Source organism: Metopolophium dirhodum, chromosome 1, assembly GCF_019925205.1.
Source record: "Metopolophium dirhodum isolate CAU chromosome 1, ASM1992520v1, whole genome shotgun sequence".
NCBI classification, from domain to species: domain Eukaryota; kingdom Metazoa; phylum Arthropoda; class Insecta; order Hemiptera; family Aphididae; genus Metopolophium; species Metopolophium dirhodum.
Window position 1 is genome coordinate 82370897 of NC_083560.1, and position 21543 is coordinate 82392439.

The 21543-nt window shown below is 27.8% G+C and overlaps 1 protein-coding gene across 1 annotated transcript in view; it reads left to right on the forward strand.

Annotated features, from left to right (window-relative positions):
• The window catches only part of LOC132937429 (uncharacterized), a 216974-nt gene that overhangs the window by 176036 nt on the left and 19395 nt on the right, over window positions 1–21543 (forward strand). Inside the window, exons 9-13 of the mRNA XM_061004246.1 lie at window positions 4925–5281; window positions 5986–6053; window positions 7381–7585; window positions 8629–8780; window positions 12435–12572. Coding sequence (XP_060860229.1) covers window positions 4925–5281; window positions 5986–6053; window positions 7381–7585; window positions 8629–8780; window positions 12435–12572 — 920 coding nt within the window. The remainder of the gene's footprint in view (window positions 1–4924; window positions 5282–5985; window positions 6054–7380; window positions 7586–8628; window positions 8781–12434; window positions 12573–21543) is intronic.

Here is a 21543-nt window from a genome sequence, read left to right on the forward strand (position 1 = left end):
TTAGTTTTTACTATATTATAGTGAAAAAGTTTCTATGAAAAATAATTTTAAAAAAAATTATAAAATGAAAAACATTTTTACAGGCTATAACTAGCTCAAAAATAGTCAAATGGTTCGAAAAAGGTTCCTACCATTCATTTAAAATGCTTATATAAATGTTTGGTAAAAATTTCAAAAGTCTACGGTTATTAATTTTTGAATTACACATAAAAAATAAAATTGATTTTCTTCAAAAATTGGTTTTGCTTAAAAAATACCACTTTTTTCACTTTGTTTTTGTTTTTCAGTTTTCTAAATGCTTTCTAGAATTACTTGGAAGTTTAAATTTTAACCTCCAAAAGTACCAACTAGATTGACTTTTCTAGCAGAAAAGATGCTGATCTCGACAACTTGAACATTTTTACTACCCAAAATGTTGATAACAGACATAAAAAACACACTATCGTAAAATCAATACATTCTTTCAAAATCTAAAAACCGTCATTCCTGGCCAAAACAAAAATGTATTTATTGGTATGTTTTTTTAACAGCAATCAACTAGATCCATGACCTCAAATACTTAAAATATAATATTAGTAAAATGCTAAATAATATAGTGAAAAAGACCAGTTATTTACCATTTACAGGGGGAGGATATGAACCAAGGCCTGGCACGTAGCCATGAACTTTTTTTATAATGAACCTTAAAATCAAAACAAAAAAAAACAGTAGAAAATTCAAAAGTATACAAAAACATCATTATCAGATACATATAACCAGGAATATGATTAAGCTTATTATACGCTGGAGAAAAAATAGCTATAATACTATAAGTCTTTGAGCACAAAAAAACCAACGTATTAAATTTCAAAACTAGAAATTCGTGGTGGCTCGTTCAACACATTGAACAGTTTTTAAAAATACAATAGATATTTCCCGAGAATTATTGAGGACAAAACAATACTTGAAACAAATTATATGGAAATAATTAATATCACTTGTATTATGATATGTAGTGAAAACAACAAAGAAAATATCAAAATAAAAGATCAAGAAGTTAAAAAGCGATGTAATCCATTAACACACCAGTCTTAAATATTACAACTTTTTCAGATACAATAATATCTAAATAAAAGACCTTGTTAATATTAAAAGGCGAACCACAAGCAAAAACATGATCCAAATGATGGACAAGTGGTATTGATTTGCTCCACAGTAGTTTTCAAGTATGTCATTGTAAAGGATTTGTTATATTTAAATTCAATGATAAAATATTGCATACAAAAAACTATCCTGAGCGGAGACGTTGTGTCTTATTAGCATTCTTGTACATATAAACTAAAAATAATCAAATTTAATTATTAAAGAAAAATTAATACAATTCAAAAATACATATTGGCTATAAATAACGTAGCTTTCTTGTAAATTTTATTTTTTATAAAGGTGGAAAATGTGTGGGACTTATGGATATAACTTGTAGATAAAATCTACAGTAATAATTGTAGCTACTGTAATTTTATTTTGGTCAACAGTTCATTACCGAATATTTTATATTTTTTCCACCCCAGAAATCTGATATTACTTATTATAGGTACAAATTATTCTAGCATGTCAATACAAACTTCATTGATAAACATATGAGTAGTGAAAATTACAGTTCAAACCTATTAAAGATATGAACATTTGAAAAATACGCATAACCAATATGCAATTACTACAAGTGACAAAACTATATTGGAGGTTCATAAATAACTAAATACTTTTATAAATATGTCAACTTAATTTTTTAATCAAATGTATATTATACATTGCTTTAGTAACCTATTCCAAGTCTAATAAAATACAACATTTTTGTTTCCATTATGTAAAATACAAATATTTCTTTTACACCTCCACTGTGTATTTTTAAATAACAATTAGAAATTATATAATAATTTTGCAATAAGAATATAATATGATATTATTTTAAAAATTTTTTTTTTTTTTTTATTGGTTTTTAGAATTGTTAATTATGGCCATTAAAATTGTGAGGGGGTTACAGTTGGTTGAGAAACACGTGTTTATGTGGAGTGAGAATTCGACATTAAAAACTGGGAGTGCATATAAAATCTGAAAATATAATGTCCGAACTACAGTTCAGCCGAAAACTTTTTGATAGGACGTGTATTTTAGTAGAACCATATTTTAGCTGATAAATATTTCAGCATATTAACTTTTAGCAGATAAATAATTTGACAAAATACTGTTCGGCTAAAAATACAGTTAGGAGTTGGGACAAAATATCCGTCGTCAATAATAGGGTTCCGCCAAAATATTAATTGTCAGATGAAATACTATCGGCTAAATAATTTTTGACTTAATTATTTTCGGCTGAAATATTATCTGATCAAATACTGTCAGCTGAAATATTTTTTCAAACATTTAAAAACAGTCAAATAAAAATTAGATAAAATATTAAAAGATACTATGGTATAAGAACAGATTTAATTCCATACTTTAATTTTTTTCTGAACTTTTGTCAGCGATGGTTACAAAACAAAAATAATAAAAATGTTCCATAATCAAATATTATTGTACAATGTACCAAAACTGTGGATTATTTGGATGGATGATTAATTATTACCTATTTCATTATTTTATGTTATACAAGGTGTATTTTATGTGTTGTCTTTTAATAAATATGGATCGATAATATGGACTTTCAAAAAAAAATTTAAAGCTCGCAGCGTTGTACCAATTGCGAAATTAAATTAATTTTTTTAATTGGTAATAATTTTATTTTTTTCTAAACATTTTGATAGTTAAATTATACATTTTGGTTCGCTAGTTTACCGATTAGGACGATGGTCCTCTAAACTTTAGTAAATGCATTAATATTTTTAATTAAAATAATTGGTTTAAATGTAATTTATTAGAAATAAATATTATTTACTTTTTAACTATCTTTTAATGTAATATAATATAATATTTGTATACAATTAAATCATTCGTCTATTGACACACTCCACAAAAAAATTGTTACTCAATTTTGGGATAAATGTCTACAAAATATTTAACAGACATAGTCCATTATTTTTATTTTAGCATACAACCATAAAATAAGTAATACTGTTGTACAATTGTAATGAATCGATAACTTTGCCATTTGAAAATGTTTATTTTATTATTAATACAACTGTGTAATTTAAATTTTTCAAATATTTGATAAAGAAAATTTGGTTAAAAATAAAGAAACACGTTTTTTCGTTTTTATGAAATCTAATATTATTGATCCATAATCATTCAAAAAACCTCACGTACATCGACAGTAGATAAATGTATCAATGACATAATTTTTTCATGGATACCCGGGCACTGCGGAATAAATGGTAACGAAAGAGCGGACTTGCCAAAGTAAAGGCAAACAATTCATATCAACGACATATCTGAAATATAAACACTGACCAAGATTTAAAAAAAAATATCAATAACCGATTCAAAAAATAAATGTCAAAATTAATGGTTAAAAATGAACACTAAATTAAATCAAATAAGAACAACAACAGAAAAATGGAAAATACAGTATCTCTCAAACGAATAGACGTAGTTGTGCTAAATCACCCCAGAATAGGTCATACACACTACACAGTACACACATGCCCATTTTATCAAAAAAGAGCCACCAAGAACATGTCAAACATGCGACTATCCAACTTTTATTAAACTCACTATCACAGAATGCAGAGACACACTAGAGGGTTGACAAAAACTCGACATACCTGAGCACCTTTACGACGCACTGGGCACCGACAAAGATTCCATTACGAACATAATTTAGTAATTTAAGTATGTAATACAAACCAATGGTTCTGTTATCGATGATTAATAAAAAAAAAAAATGACAATAAAACAATACATTCATGCCACTAAAAAATGAAATACAAATATAATTCTACATGACTAAATAAAACGACGATGAACTCATAATAAACTCGATGCTCTGAATTAATTTTCAAATACGTTAGTCGTTACTATGATTTATTATTATTTGTATTATAATACTTATATATTACTTATTAGTTTAATATAATTCCCAGCTATTGAAAATAATATTCAAACGTAAAAAAAAAACCTAAAAACCAACAATATACTCAAAGAGAGTGCTTTCCTATTAGCGAAACGAAAATAGTTCCTTATACATTGCCTACGCTTATTTCGTCATCTCCGTATTACACTGTGTGGATTTTTTTCACCTATATAATATTAGAACATACTTATACGAAAAAAAAAATATTATATGTTTTGTACAAAAGATACGTATCAAACAATACCCCCATAAAAGTTTAATATATATATATTAAATATAAATATATATTGTGAGTGCGTGTATGTGTGTAGGTAGTATACTTTTGTTGGCACGTCCACAGCCGACAAAATATGTTTTTTGAGCCATATAGCCTACGGCACTAATATAATTCCTTATATTCATAGGACGTTTTTATGATAGGTACTTAAATGTATTTTTATTTCCAAATGTAAGAAAAAAAGAAATAAACGGTTATGATGTATGTGCTATAATGACAGTCCTGCAACGTCGTCAGGGTATAATATTATATAATATATTCTATAAGTTTTATACAGAAAAGTATCGATTTTGAGGGTTTTGATATATTTTTATTTTATTAATGTTAGCAGTGGACCGTTGTCGATGAGTTTGTATTTTGTAGTTGAAATTTTCTTAAAACTGTTGCCAATAATCGTGAAGAATTTTCCTGTTTTTTTTTCAGATATTATCTGGCCTAAAATATCAGTGTCAGATCACATATTTCGTGCTGTGAATGCGCTGTGTATAATATGAATTCTCATTTTATAATATTGTGATAAATTATAATATTAGACCATATTATGGTCATTATGGTCATAATATTATACACATTTAAACCGTTTTGGGATTGTCGTTTTTCAGTGGAAGCACAGAGGGATTTCCATATGACCAAGATAAAGGACTCAGTGAAGTTATTATCGCGTCACTTCTACACGACCACCGCAGTGGCGGTCGATCATTACGACCAGACTACGGCGATTGCGGTCCGACCACTGTCGCCGGCAGTCCCATCGACCGAAGCCATGGACGTGCCGACTACGACCACGGTCAGGGTACTGATAGCCGGCAAAAAATTTCGGCCAGATACCACAACCATTGCGGTCACCACGCCCAAAGCCACCACGACTTCGGTGGCGACCACTGCCGTAACAACATCTATCAGCACGGTTTCGACAACTACATCTACTACCCTCTCACTAGCCTCTCAAATTCCTTTGCGTGAGTTAATAATTATTCACTCGGCAGTGGAGTTTAAGTAGTTTTATGTTCAGTGTTACACACCAAATAATAATTATGGAAATTAAACCACAAAGCCCGGAAAGAGATTTCGTCCAATCAAATTTGTTCTAATATGATTTACAAGTATATACCTATTTTATGACGTATAGTATATCATAAATTATAATATTATTTATGGAGTGTTACACAACTAAAACTGACAAATGTAATTAACTAATTACTATTTTCAACTTTTGTTCAAATAAATATTTTTAATGTTTTTTTCATACCCGGTTTATTGTGATCATTTTGAATCGTTTACACTGTGTATTTGTACCTACTACTTATAACTACTCAAATTGTTGACTCGTTATAGATCATAGATGTCTATACATATATTTTGATCTACAATATAGAATATATTCACCGCTCATCAAATAGCATAACTATTTACTAAAGTAAAAACAAATAGAAATATATTGGAATTAAATTACAAACGAACTTGAAACTATCGAAATTGAAATTTAGTATTATTAAAACCTAAAAAAAATTATTATTAATACGCTTTTTTTCAACTGATGACAATATTTCAGTAAATATCTGCCCCAACATAATATATCCTTAAATCTATATAACGACATATTATTATGTAAATATATAAAACGTCCGAAGTTGTATTAAAATACTGAAATTGATTAATTTAGGAGGATGTAGTTTGCAGAGATCGCCACACTACAATAAACAATTCATGTCTGAAGGTGACGTAATCAGGGTGAGTAACAGATATTACAGTTAATATTATTAATTGATCAGAGGAATGGGTAAAGCTTTAAATATTTAAAATAAATGGGTAAAGCTTAAAATATTTAAAATAAGTTAAAGTACGCTCAAAAAATACTAAAAAGGACTTTTTAAATTTGAATTTCCAAAGTTTTTAATATTTTTATAATATTTTGTCGGTATTATTGCTTATTGTCACGAAATTTTAATCGATATATAAAAATAATGGTTTGAGAATGTAACTTTTGGGTAATGCCTTATTTCGTTCATGGGCTCAAAAATAAAAAAGTTCCATTTCAATACATCAAATTGTTCAAGAGATCAGTTTTAAACTTCAAACTGTTATAATATTATATTATTTTATAATTAATGATTTTTAACGATTGTCAACTTTAAAAATTACCAAAGTTCTTCTACGTCAAGCTTTATAATTTAGGTTTGAACTTAGCAAAACTTTACGTAAAAATAAAATGGTGAAGTTTAAAAAATGTCTGTTAAGGAACAAAAAGTTATAATAACAGAAATATAGAACCGTTTGGTTGTATACCTATATGTATTTTTCATTCAGTTAGAACTTTTTGTTCTCATATTTTTAATGGATGGTTGAGACTATAAATATGATGTATATAATTTTGATTGCCATCAATGTATTTGATAATGAAGATAAAACCTTTTAAATTTAATACTATAGTTATAGGAACTGAAGTCCAAACGGATCTGTTTACACATAATATGTCACTTCTAAATAGTAAATTGTGTTCATTAAAATCGTAAAACATTTTAGTACGCGATGAATGTGCTAAAATGGTTATTTATAATCTTGAATTAAATAGTAGGTATTGATAACAATATCTATAGGTACGAAATAGGTTTAGATAATTGTGTATTTGGTTTTAAAATATTATTTATTTAATGCCCGAATTGATAAGTTTAACCACGAATATTATCTTCAACATGGATCTCACCCGATTTTTTTTCGATTTGGTCATTACCGCGCAATTTTTTTACCAGTTACATATGTATTGTTCTTATTCAGACTTGTTTGTTTTATCACTAGTAATTTTATAAATAAATACAAGTGATATTGAAAATACTATTTTTACATAATTTTAGGCCATAACATATTAATATAACCGTTTTAAAAATGTAAAAAAACAAACTTCAAAAAATTATAACAATAAATATTAAATATTTTTTAAAACTTATACAATTACCGATAATGTTACTTGTCTGTCTTGTATATTATATATAGCTTACGGGATACCCCTAAAATAATATAATAAATAGCGATTTTATGGACTTTGTTTTCGTTATTATAGCTTCACAGTTTGGAGGATAACTCGTGCTCCGAGGTGTGCCACTGCAAGACCGGCGAAAGTCTGACTTGTCAGACCATCTGTGTGGAAGTCGAACCATGCGAAACGGAAATCGCGTACTACCATCACGAGTCACCAGCGTACATCGCTTTTCGCGGCCGGTGCATGTGCTACGTCGGACGATTTATTTGCATGCGACCAAAAATGGGTATAATATTATGGCAACACGTCATATTGTTTTTACTATCGTTTTGATTTAATAAACAGAAAACATCTATGCACCTGCATTGAAACCATTTGCCTGCCATTTGGGTTAATCGATGTATTACTTTTTGTGGGGTGGGGGATTAGAATTTTAAGGCAATAATGTTATTTAGTAACCTCTTACCGACGAGTTTGAATTTTCAAATACTATTGCCTATAAGACCATATATTTTTTCAACGTTATAATTTTTCAAACAATCGTCCACCCTTTTTGTCATACTGGTTCTATAAATACTTCTTTTTTTTATTAGAACAAACAAGAATATATAATATACAATATGTAATACAGTTTATACAACAGGTAATAAAATGGGAGAGAGGGGTACAAGTATACAGAACCGGACAGTATGATAGAAGCGAAGAAACAATGACCATACTTTATAAGTATAGGCGGTTTTTTTTGTTTTTTTAAATGTTGAGGAGAATAAATACTTCTTCAGAAATTATCTTTATTTTTCGACCGAATCATGGACTGGTAGACTTGTGGATAACATATAAAAAACTACTTTTAAGTACATACTTGAATTTTCACAGTTACTGTATTACAACTTGCAATAACCAATAAATATTATAGTGTAGGTAGGTTTGTGATTTTGACAACATATTGTATACCGAAATCAAACTAAGTGTTGTGCTATCGTATATTTGTATATAATAAACTTTCACTTTTTTATAGTAAGATAAGGGTTAGAAAAAGTCTTAAGAAATATAATCTATTTGAATGATAATAAATATCCCAACCGGTTTATTATTGTAGAAAATGAGAAATTATTTTAACAATCTATTTGTTTAGTAAAATATATTCCATTTATTCCATTAGCCACCCTAGTTATAAAATACACTAGAATTTCTAATGTTTATAGATAAAAAAAAAATCTTTTATTCTTGTTACCACCATTGAGCACCCATCGAAATTATATATTTGTGTATCGGGTGAAATGTACAATATTATTGTAATAATGAAATAAGTGTGATTTGTTGAAACAGGTTCGTATACGCTTGTACCGGGCGTGTTTCTGTTCTTGGGATACAGCGAAAAGGACGAACAGCTGTTGAAAAGTTTGGATATTATGAACTTTGAGATTAAAGACCTGGTTTACACCATACAGAAGTTCATACAAGAGCACATGGTGTTCAACGTGAGTATCACAATATACGACATGAAAAATGTTGTTGTTATTACTATCTTAGAGTAGAACAAATATAGCCCGAAGATCAACAATGCATGTTATATTATTATGTGTGTATTAGAGTGAAAGTCATAATAATAATTATTAATATTATGGAGTATAGTAGCATTCTGATAATATCATATGCATCTTTACTATAGTCAATAGCGCGATAAGGTATGGAATAGTTTTGATATCAGATAAGTATAATATTAGTATGTAAGTTAAAGATGTGTATGAATCGCGAATACAAAGTGTTCCTTCTTGTAATGTACAATATAATCATTATGCATAATCAAAAATGCATTATACATAAATAGGTAATAATCTTCCCACCACTTACCTAATACTTTTATTCAAACACTAAATACAATTTTTTAACGATTTAAAAAAATAGTTTTTTTAATTGTAAATCTTAGATTTTTAAGAAATGCGGAAAGGAAAATTTATATTTTGAGTTTTTGAGTTTTACCCAAAAAGTATACTTAATTAGTACAATTTCAAAATACTGAGTCTGAATCAATTTGGTTAATCGGAAAAATACTGCGAGGCAAATTCTTTATGATAACTTACTCAAACAGGAGTACGATAAAATGAAAATTATTTCCAGTTAGTTATGTACCAATAAATAATATTTTATTACAAAATGTTATTTTTTTTTCTTGTGAAAAATGGAGAATATGATGATAAAGATTGTTGGAGGAGAAGGTCTGTAGTTGTAGTTATACGTAAATCACGTCACATTATTATATTGTGTCGATAAAATAGTGAAACAGATGCTATTGTATGTGTAATGTTTATATTATTACTGTTGTTTATGAATAATTTGTGTGAAACATATTGGGTAGAGTGTTTATAATGGTAAATTTCAGCGCTGAGCCTGAACTCCAATTCACATGAGTCCTGTTCCCTGTTCCTCGAGATGAGTGTAACCGATAGTAATTAAATTGAAAACCTCCCCCCTCTTCTCTTCATTCGGTTGAAATAAAACAAAAGCCAAATATCGATTTCTATTTACGATACATTTCATGCGGATAACAAATTAAACCGAAGGAACCGTGGAAAATGTGACTTTAGGGATTAAAATGTCGGAAAATTTCAAGCAAAAAAATAATTTAGGTTTCTAAACACTGTCTAGTATCTATAGCCCTATAGCAGTGTCACAATGTAATTATTTTTGTAAATCCAATAAACCAATGTAGTTCATTTAAAAGAGGTATTATTCAACGCTATTTTTGGTTTACTCTCCTAATACTATTATTTTCTGATAATATGCTGTTTTATAGATATTTAATCAATTAAAATTAAACTTTTCACTACATATTAATTAATTATAAAGTCATGTATAGCATGTATAGCTTTATTTCATGTGCTCATAGTATGTTGAAATGTTTTCATATTCATAAACGTTTTGATAAAATTAAGTTTTTTGAAATGCTTTTTATTTCTCTTGGCATTAAAATTAGTGCATGTGACGTTTGTAAAAAGATTATCCTTACACCAAATAAAACAATAACCAATATTTCTGATGTTACACCTATAACGTATTTGGGCCCAATACGGTTGTTGGATTTCAGTAGTTTGATAACGACCTTTGGTTAAAGTGATTAAATTAGGTGTAAATTGCAAAACATATAATATGACCAACGTAGGCCCACCTAGGACAGTATTTACTATCGAACTAAAGTAGGCACTCTTTTAAATTAAATTAGTGAGATTATATTTTGTACTATACGTATACCAACGAAAAAAAACATTATGTATGAATAATGTATGTGGCATTTATTTTTAAAGTGTATAAATTATTAATTTCGACATAGGTAGGTACGGCTAAAGTCAAACATGAAAGCATTTCAATATTATAATATTATTATTGTGAAGTGTTTCGACAGACCGTATCGATTAAGTCAGAAATATAGTTTTTTGGAACAGTATTGACGAATGTCGATCGTTATATGACTTTATCCTAGGTTTCTGTAATAGAAGAATGATAGATTTATTCAGATCTGATTATATTTTGTGTTTGTATTTTATTTTTGAGAAACCCGTTTGAGAAGTATACATAGGTATTATATTATGCCTACAACTGATTATAAAGGAACCGATTGCATTTTAGACGAATGAGCTACTTTTGTTACTTATAAGGGAAATAGGTATCACAGTGGTTTTCAACAAAGTATTTTTGAGTAGACTATCTTTAAATTTAACATTGTGTGTAACCTGCAACAACGTTAAATGTAATAATATCGTCAGTGATCTACTGGTAGTTATAAAATTCCGTATGAGTAAATTGAGTTTTCCGCAGAAATATCCGTGAAAAACAAAGAAGGGTATTATAAATACATTTTTTAAGAGGACCTGTATGAGCACACCTGTATGTGTTGTCTCTGTCTTACATGTGCGTAAAAAATCAAATGTACGCTCAACGGGTCACGTATTCACGTTTAGCGCTGTTAGTTTAAAAATTAGAGTGAATTGACTTCTTAGACAATTTGATGGTTAGAACATTATCTGTATTAGTATGTTGGTTTTATACGATAGATTAATTTTGTAGCAAGTTATGTACATGTATATAGCGTAAATTAAAAATGCACATAACTCACTTAAAAACTGAATAATCATAAGAAACCAACAAACTAACACAAATAATGTTCTTACTATCAAGTTTCATAATAGGTAGATTCTCTCTAATTTTTAAACTAACGGAGCTAAACGTCGATCTACTGAGCCCAAATTTGCTAACCCCCTAATGTATCAAAATAAATATTTAAAATCAAACAAATTAACTTTTATGCAACTCATTTTTAATAACTATTTTGCTTTTAAAGTGTACTGTGATACGATAATGTTTTCTTAGTGGCTGTGATAGTAGACTAGGTTATTTAGTATTTGATATTAATGTATTATGTACGTATTGTGTGACTGCAACGGTATAATTTGTCGTTTTTTTTTTATTTTTTTGGTACGTGACTTTTAAAAGCTGTAACAATAATGTATTTTTGTATATTTTGATAAATTGTATGAATTACGATAGGTACCTCTTAAGTAATTAAAAATTTAAAAGTGAGGTAGATGTAGATCATGATTGGTTTAATTGTATGTTTTGAATTAAAAATATTATAATATAATATAGAATATTTTTCTTATTCCATTCGAATAATTTTCGTTTATGATTTATTTATGAAATCAGTACCTGCACTAAGTTGAGTATATTCACATTATTGTGGACCACATAATTAATATTTACGGGGGCTTAAATTTTAAGCTAGAAGTGAAGAAGAAAAAATGGATTATTATTCCGTAGGTATTTAATCAAAAACGTTTTACCCTAACCCAAACCTTAACTAAATATAGTTTATAAAATTTACGATTTACAATCGATAGGTTTTATATTTTTACGTCTCAATTTTCTATATCAGACAGGGTTTTTGATTTCTCCATAGTTGTATAAAAACTGATTGTGATGATAATTAACACAATAGCATAAATGCGCTCATGATGCTATCACATAACGATAATATTATAATGTGTTACGAACTTCAAAGTTGTAACTTGTGTTGTACAAACAATATTATGATAATATACCTACCTAGTTGTTAATGGGGTAATAATATATGTTTTCAGACTACATGTAAGTTGCAACTACACAGCATGTCATTCGAAAATATGATCATAATGGGAAAAGCGTCTCAGAAACTTACCACTGGAGGTTATCTCAAAAACGATGCTACGGATATCCGGTCTTCCGTTATCCAAGATAATGTAAGTTTTCCGCATTATTTTTCATACACAGCTACATAAAATACACACGAACTGACATACACGCCACGCACGCAGATAAATTTATATTACGACCATTAATAATCATGAAATCATAACAATAATTACAGCACTAATCGTAAAATTGGCGTCAAATTACACTATCTGATATGATGCACATTAAGTATACTAAGTAATTTTTTATATGTATATTAAATATGCATATAATATAGAGTACGTATAACCATTAGGTGCTAATGTGGAAACACGTTAGCCGACAAAAGGAAATGCAGTAAACGTAAACACTGTTAAATACTTTAACACTATTATAGTTCAATTTCACGTGGATCTAAAATTGAACTCGTTTGTTATGAAATAATAATGCTTAATAATCATTATATTATTTATAATATTATAACTGAGAAGTATAACATTGAGCAATAAAAGAACTGATAATTTTCAAATGGTAATAAACTAATAAACATCATCGTATATTTTGTAAATTTAATTACATAGAATATTCTAACAATTTAATCAGTATACATGTGTGTCAAATAGTTTGAACTGCAGCTCCAAATCGTATGAACCAGATAATGTTTTTTTTATTTATTACTTGAATAAGTAATATTTTTTTTAACTGTTTCAACATGTAAAATGTTTTCACAAAATATTTTAAATTGATTAATTTAAAAATGTACACAATTTTACAAAACTATGTTGTTGACGACGATGATGATGAAGAATAAAGCAGAACATCTTAAGCAGGACTTGTAAACGTTGCAATAACGTTATATTTAACAAAAAAAAACGATTAAAATTTGTAAGCGTTATTATAACAGAAAGCAATAATCAAAAATAATTAAATACCGCAAAAAAAAAACATAACAATTAACAAAATATATTATATATCATTAAACAAAACATAACTCAAAACGTAATTTATAGAATATCATTAAACGAAAAATAAGGCAAAATAAAATATTTTAAAAACTATTTATTTAAAGGGTATATTGGTTTCGTAGAAACATTTATTTCATGCAATCAATCTAAGAATTCCGTATCCGGGCCATTACCTACCCGCATTAGTTATTATTTTTAAATTTAATAGGTATTAACACTATTTTAAATAACGATAAACGCAATCATTGTGTAACATTTTAATTGTAAATAACATAAAACAGAATTTTGTTTTCATATGCAAGCCCTGATGTAATATGGGTCGTAAATATAGGTGGCGGAGTATTTACAAGTAATGAGTAATATTTCATTAGAGTGACTTTCATTAACTTTAAAAAATGATTATAGTTAATTACATTCAAAAACATTATTCTATTCAAAAACTGGTTTAGGTAACATAACCTAACCTAACCATTTTAAATAACGATAAACGCAAAACTTGTATAACGTTTTAATTCTAAATAACGATAAACACAACAATTGTGCAACGTCTTAATTATAAATAACATAAAACTGAAGTTTTTCGAAATGCAAACCCTGATCTTAAGGGAGACGTTTGTTTTAATCAGCAGTTGTTAGTTTTATTTGCAATATTTTATAATGGAGATTTAAGTCCTGAATGACATTTTTCGAATAATTGGGCTGCATTGATCCAAATTTCTAAGTATGATCTAGCATTCGTTCATGTCCGGCCTCTTATGCAAAAGCATCTATACATAAATCAGAGGGATTTAAAACTATTTTGAGAAATGTCTTTATATTATATATTAATTTTTAATTTTTTTTCGGGATTCCTATAATTATAAAAAATAGTATAATATATTAGTAATGAGCATTTAATTTGTAATGTTGAACTATATTTTATTAGGTTGTATAATATTTATATTCTTGACTCCGATGACATTGGTATTTTATTTTTTTTTGTATATTCCAAGTTAATTTTTCATCAATAAAGGTTCCATGGTATTTAATATCCTAATTATGTTTACTATTCCAACTTATTGTTAATTATTAATTATTATTAGAGTTGGTTTTGTATATCTCCTGAGGTAAAAATGTTTTCTTTACGTTTGGTAGGGTCACACCCTATACGTTTGTTTTCGTTTTGTGAATCATTTTGATATTAGATCAAGTGAGTATTTTTTAGGTTACTTATTGAATATTCTAAATGTGTTAGTTCCGTTATGAAAGTGATTTCATCTACATATTATATTGCTATAGTTGGCAATAAAAATATGAAATATAATAATATTATTAAATAAATAATAAATATATTTTTTAATAAAAATATAAAATTTAAACAGAGTGAGTCCGAGGACTCGTCCTTAGGATGAGGAACTCCTGCTATTATAGGGAATATTTTAGAGCTATTTATTCCTATTTGTTGTTGGAAGGTGTGATGAGTGATAAATGTTGAGTTGTATAGTTATGGTACATTTTCTGCCTAGTTTGGTTAGCAGACCTTGGTGCCATACCTTTTCGTAGGCCTGTACGTTGAAGATTTTTTTTATAAGAACCGTTCATTATGATTTCGGTATTACGTCGTAGTTGGTAACTTGTTAAATTGGAGGATTTGAGTCCAAATTGTTGAGGTAGGATCATTTTTAAGAATAGTCTTATTCTGTTGAAAATAACTCTTTTTGAGGGTTTTGGAGGCGTTTGAAAGTAGGCTTATTGATCTATAAGTTTCCTGTAAGCTAGTCGGTATTCATGCATAAGGGAGGAAACAAATACCTATGTTTAATGTTATGAATATTTGAATTATTTATATCATCATTATTACGATATTATCATAGATTGGGCGTACCAGTTTGCGTAATAAACTAATAAATGAAAATAAATCGTCCACAATCATCACAATACCTTATAGATGTAAAAAGAAGGTATTATAATTTATAAACGTCGTCGCTCGAAAGTATACTATTTCGCGTGTTTTAATCCATTATAATAATCATAATATGATATAATATATTATATTATTTTATGCTAGATAAAATTCGTATTTTGTAAAGTTTCGAATCCAATATTAACATAATCATTTTAAAGTATATTATGGTGGACGTATAATGTATATATTTTATTGGTCATTTTTTAGTACCCATTAAGTGTTAAGGTAAAAACCCATTATGGCATCTGCATATAAATGTAGTGAATACTTTTACAGCAACCAAATTTTGTGTTTAAAACAGTAAAAGTCAAATTATTACCAACTTATCATATCAACCACGGTACAAAAATAAAACCAAAATAAACAAATAGGTCTGTAGGTGCTTACATAATTTTGATTTTTTAAAAAAGGCCTATTTTTAACAAAATGTAAGTATGGTTCTTGAAAAAATACTAAAAAGTTGTTTACGGAATTAAAACTATATGACGTATTAAACTGTGTTTAATAAACTTTTTGGTCTTCGTAAACCCTATACGTGTCCATATTATTATACACATATATTTTGTATTAAGCTTATTGTAATAAGGTTTAACTAATTAGCTTTAAGGTCATTTACTGTGTAAAATATTTCTTCAAAAGTGAAAATAAATATGATTATTGACTATTTAGTTTTATACAATTTTTGAGAAGGTTTGTTAGTTTTAATTTTTGTGAAACTCTGTATTATATTCTATATATTTCAAATGGTTTATAATTAGTAATTCGTAGTAATAAAAACCTAGTATTCCATACCAAGGCAAGTTTCCTGCCTATGCGTCTGATCTGGTTTTTCAAAAATTTAAATAACTATATATATTTTTTTTGAGCTAAAAATCTTTTAAATTGAATACAAGATTCCCATAAGTTGTTATTTTACAAATTAAAATATATCGAAAAAACATACCTACCTGTAACACTATTTTTTTTACAATTAATTAAAATATTTCAAAATACATCAATATCACCAAAATGTGCAAATTGTTTTGTCATATTATAAAAAGTATATCTAAAGTTTAAAAATTTAAAAATTGAATACATGGTCCTGTATTAGTTTTAGTAAAAAATTATAAAAACAAAATGAGAGCAATCACATAAGTATTTTTCTTTGTGTGTAATATAATTTTTGTTTTTAATTGAAGAAGTTTGAATATTTAATACAAGGATCCTTAAAAGTTTCTTATAGTCCAATTAAAAATATTTTTAATATACGTCCAAATTAAATTATAAATCAAAAAAAAGAAACGTATGTAATACAACATTATAATTAATATTTTTTAATATATTATTTATGTGATTTTCTATCGTAAAGAATTAGGTCTGCTAAGAGTATGACTGTAAATTAACTGGAATTTAACTGTAAATTAAGTAACTAACAATGATAAAATAATCTCGGAAGTATAGAATGACAATGGAATAATTAATTATCGAATTCAAAATTAACACATCCATTTTCACTCCCATTTTTGTAATTTTTTACATCAAGTAAAATTCAGTAAAAATTACAAATCGATGTTTTAAACTAAAATTATTAGCAAATCACATCAGTTCTTTCTTCGACAGACCTTTGTAACCTAACCATAACCTAACCTCTGTACAACGAACTTTTCAAGCCCTTCTCTCCGGTTACACTGATGTACATCAATAAAATAAACATAGCCCTCAGCTGCAGTGCTAGTAAATGTATTTGAAACGCATTCCCTACAGATTACGTACTTACCAGCCGGGAAAGCTGCAATTGCGGTAAAGTCACGAAGCTTCGTCAATTTAACCGGTCTCCCTTTGCCGTCGAACTTTCCGTTTCCGTTTCGTGTATCAAAATCGTTTGAGCGTTATTTTGCCTGTGACGGATCACGTTGATTGTCACTGTGCACGTGGTTTATAATGATGTAACTTCTACAAATGTTCACATATACCTACGCATTATATTCCAAAAGCAAATACGGTGTGTGTTGCTCATCCACGCGTGTACGATATGCATCCGATTGTGCAATGGTGACTTCAAATACTTACATCGCTAGTCACATAGTAAATATATTGAAAAATGTGATGGAAGCCTAACGAAGTAGGTAACTCATTATCGTTGACTCAAGTAACCGTAACGACATTGTTTCAATATAATATTACAACAAAAACATCATCACCATTGTGGGGAAAGTTACTCGTTTACCCGTTTTTGGAGATTAGAGAAAAGTAAATTTTACGTAAATAAATAAAAACTGTACAAGGGATTTCAGTTAGATTTCTTGTCCACCGAATACACGATAAATAATAAAAATAGTAAAGTAAAGAAAATTAATATGGTAAGAAATAATAAATACAAATCTTTAGCACAGATCATAATTATTTTTTTGTGAACAAGTCTGCTTTTGCTAAATTAATTCGTTTATTTTTTTTCATAAGTGTAGGTATTTTGTATTTTTATTTTAGCATTGAGTATATACTCAGTTTATAAACATTTTACAGTTAAATATTTTTTTAACACGGCGCTTTGGATAGACGATTTGGGTACATCACTGTAGTGGGTTTATTTTTCCATTATCTTATATGTTAGGTTTGTTGACGTAAAAGTAAAGTATATTATACATTAGTAAGTTGTAATTATTAGTAATTATAACATAATATAATAATATATAATAGTGACTTGGTGCGTCGTGGTCTGTATACTAAACTGCGGAAATGCTCTGAGTGTACGTATTGGTGTTGTATTAGCTTCCGGATGGATGACCACACGGGATTTATAGCTGCTACAAATCCTTGCTAGACATAAAAACGTGTTTCAACTAATCGTTCCAACCGTTTCTCCCCCCCCCTACAAACAAAAAGACATATAGCCATAGTTGCTAGGATTAAACTCAATAGAAAAAATAAAATATTTTGTCTATTACAACTAAAATACTGAATGGATTTCTAAGTAACAAATAAAAAATGATATGATTAGCAATGCATAGTATTGTTTAAGGCAAAATTTTAATTTAATTTTAAATGTTCAAACAATATTGAACAAAGAATAATCTAGTCTCATTTTGGTGAAAGAAATTTAAATCCTCAATTCTGTAGAAATATAACAAAAGCTATACAAATGTACACAATACAATATAATATTATCAGCAAAATTATCTACTCTCCGTCCCGCCAAAATGGTTTGGTCAGTGGCGTATTTAAGAATATGGAGCTCCAAGTACATAATTAAGTAGGAGTTAAAATGTGTAGAACATCTTTTTCATTGCCATTTAAAAGGATGTCAGGGTATTTGTTTCCCCTCTCTCTGACCTACACGCAATATAGTAAATTGTATGGTCACAATAATGATCATAATCATATTATTTCTAAAATTATAATGAAATTACCTCTTATAAAATTTGAAAGTAAGATTATTATCTAGGGCATAAGCGTTTTATTATATTTTAATTTTAAAGCGAGTTATGAGTATTTTAAAATTGTAAATTCAAAATTAAAATACAAAAAAAAGGCGTATATAAAAGAGATAATTTCACTCTAATTTTGGAAATTAATATGATTATGATTATTAGTGTAAACGTAAAATTGTCCATGTTGCGCGTTGATCAGAGGAGAAGAAAAAAATGCACTGACATCCTCTTAAAAACAATACATAGTTATAAAATGCCAGGTGACATATGGTCCCGCAATACCATGTTTGCGTTTATTAACAACTGTACTGCTTTACATGATATCGACGGAGAATAATTTTTACTGAAAATTATTATTTATTTATTTCCCATTGAAATCCGACAAATTTATAAAAAGCTTAAAATTGTATTCTCATGAATATTTTGATTGAATTAAAAAATTCTACAACTGGTGCAAAGCAAATTTGTTTATGAATCAAAACATATTTTTTATGCACTCAGCTAATTTTTGTGTGTGTGACCCTTATATTATTAACAGTATTCAAAATGTCTATAATAGATTTATAAAACTGAATTACAAAAAATAAAATACACTTACAAATCAATAGGTACCTACTAAATTCAATGTTATATTTAATTATTATAAAAAATTAAGGGTAGTAACTTTTTTAATATTTTACACTGACAAAAACGTAAATACATTATAACATAATGTACAACGACAATACTCTTATCACTTTACTTTTACCGAAGACTAATGACCGACAGTTTAACCAGATAAAAAGCTGGTACTTAAGTTTAGTAGTTGAAAGGTTACCGGATCAGTATTCAGTATACAGCATTTCGCATTGTCTGTTATTTTTATGTTTACTTTTATTTTTACGTTCTTTTTGGATTGTTCACTAAAAATATTATTATTTTTGTTATATTCTTCTGAAAAAAAAACCTATGGCTGGTTGAAAGATTATTTCACGAGGCAAACAGAAAAATAAGTTTAGAAGGGATTGGCATTTGGTATAACAATTTACTGTCGGTGAGAATCATCACCTTTGTTCAGTATCACTGTAGATTGTAACATTATTATTATTGTCATCGGAATGGATAAATGTTATGCTATAAAATAAAACAATTTTATGGAACTTGGTTTTCTCTTTACTCCTCAATAAGACATTGCCCACAAGTACTCTTCGGAAAAGTTTTAATATAACATTACACTTTCACAAGACGTTGCTTAACGAAAAAGATCATGCCCGTATTTATCACACACGTTCGTCGTTTATTCATCCGTATTGATCGAATCGCAACGGCCATTTATTGTATTTTACGAGTTTTCCGCCTGAATTTTTTATTAGCGTTCGATCGATTCGCAACGCTGTATTATGTATGTATTATGGTAGTTTAATAATAATTTATTATCAGATCACATAAAAAAAAAAAAAATAAACGCCTATATATTTTGCTTCCATGAATTCTGAACCTTAATCTTGAGGGATTTCCTTATCTTCTCCGTTCTACCGAAAGTCTCGAGCATGGCCTCGCCATCCAGTTTATAATTCATACGAACGAACTGAGCGTTAATGTTCTGCAACTCAAAATTGACAAATTAAAATAAATTAAATAACAGTCCTTCGAGACATGGAAAACAGTAGCCTTTTGCACCGAGCGTGCAAATTCGTTACATATTTTATGTTGTGATATTGCCATTGAAAGTAACAAAGATAGATCATCGCATTTGTAAAACAATTCTGAGCAAGTTTGGAGTAATTTATATGAATTATTTGAAATTATAAATATAAATTAATAATAATGGCAAATCTTCGTGAATGGTTTATTTTCTGTAACGTTCACTACTATTGTATAAATATCTGATAAAATCTAAATTTTTACAGATCTTCAATCAAGAGGTTGAACGTTTTTAGAGATTTTACTACCTAAACTAATTGCAAAAGAAAACAAAAGATAGTTTATGAATTGGTATAGTGACTCAATCTGCAGTACCCATGTTTTAAAAAAATTACACTTTAAAATTAATAACTATATAAGAGAAACATTAGTAGTTCGTATAAAGATATTAATTCCACATGCCCACGAATTATATTAATAATAATATTATCACTTATTAATTCATAAGATTATCGTGTAGTAGCCGTTTTAATTTGCTTCTATCATAACTACCTTTTTTTGGTAAATTATACAATTTTTAATTTTCCACTAATTACAGTGCTACTACAGTATTATTTAGTATTCACTTTTTAGTACTAACTGCGATAGATTATTCTATTTATCGCTTATTTATTTTTGAATAAACTAGTTGTTTGTTTCAACATTTACTCTAGAACGATATAATATGTAAGCTAATTAAATATAACACATATAATACGATTGTACTATAAGTAGTATAAATCATAGTTTTTAGTTTATTGTTCATTAATATTGAAGTTATTTATTTTGTAAATTATAATTAATGTTAAAGAATACAAAAACGGAAATCAAAAAAACACATTAAGGTTACAATCTCTGAGTCATAATAATATAAATACTTACATTAAGGTATAATAATAATAGCGTAAAGCATTGAGGCGTGATTATAATTATTCCGTTTATTTTAAAATATTATTACTGCTGCGACCATGATTTCTCGTGTTCAATTACAAACATACGGATTGTATCATAATCATATAAAAACAAGAAGTCATTACTGAACAAAATTTTGATTATAGAT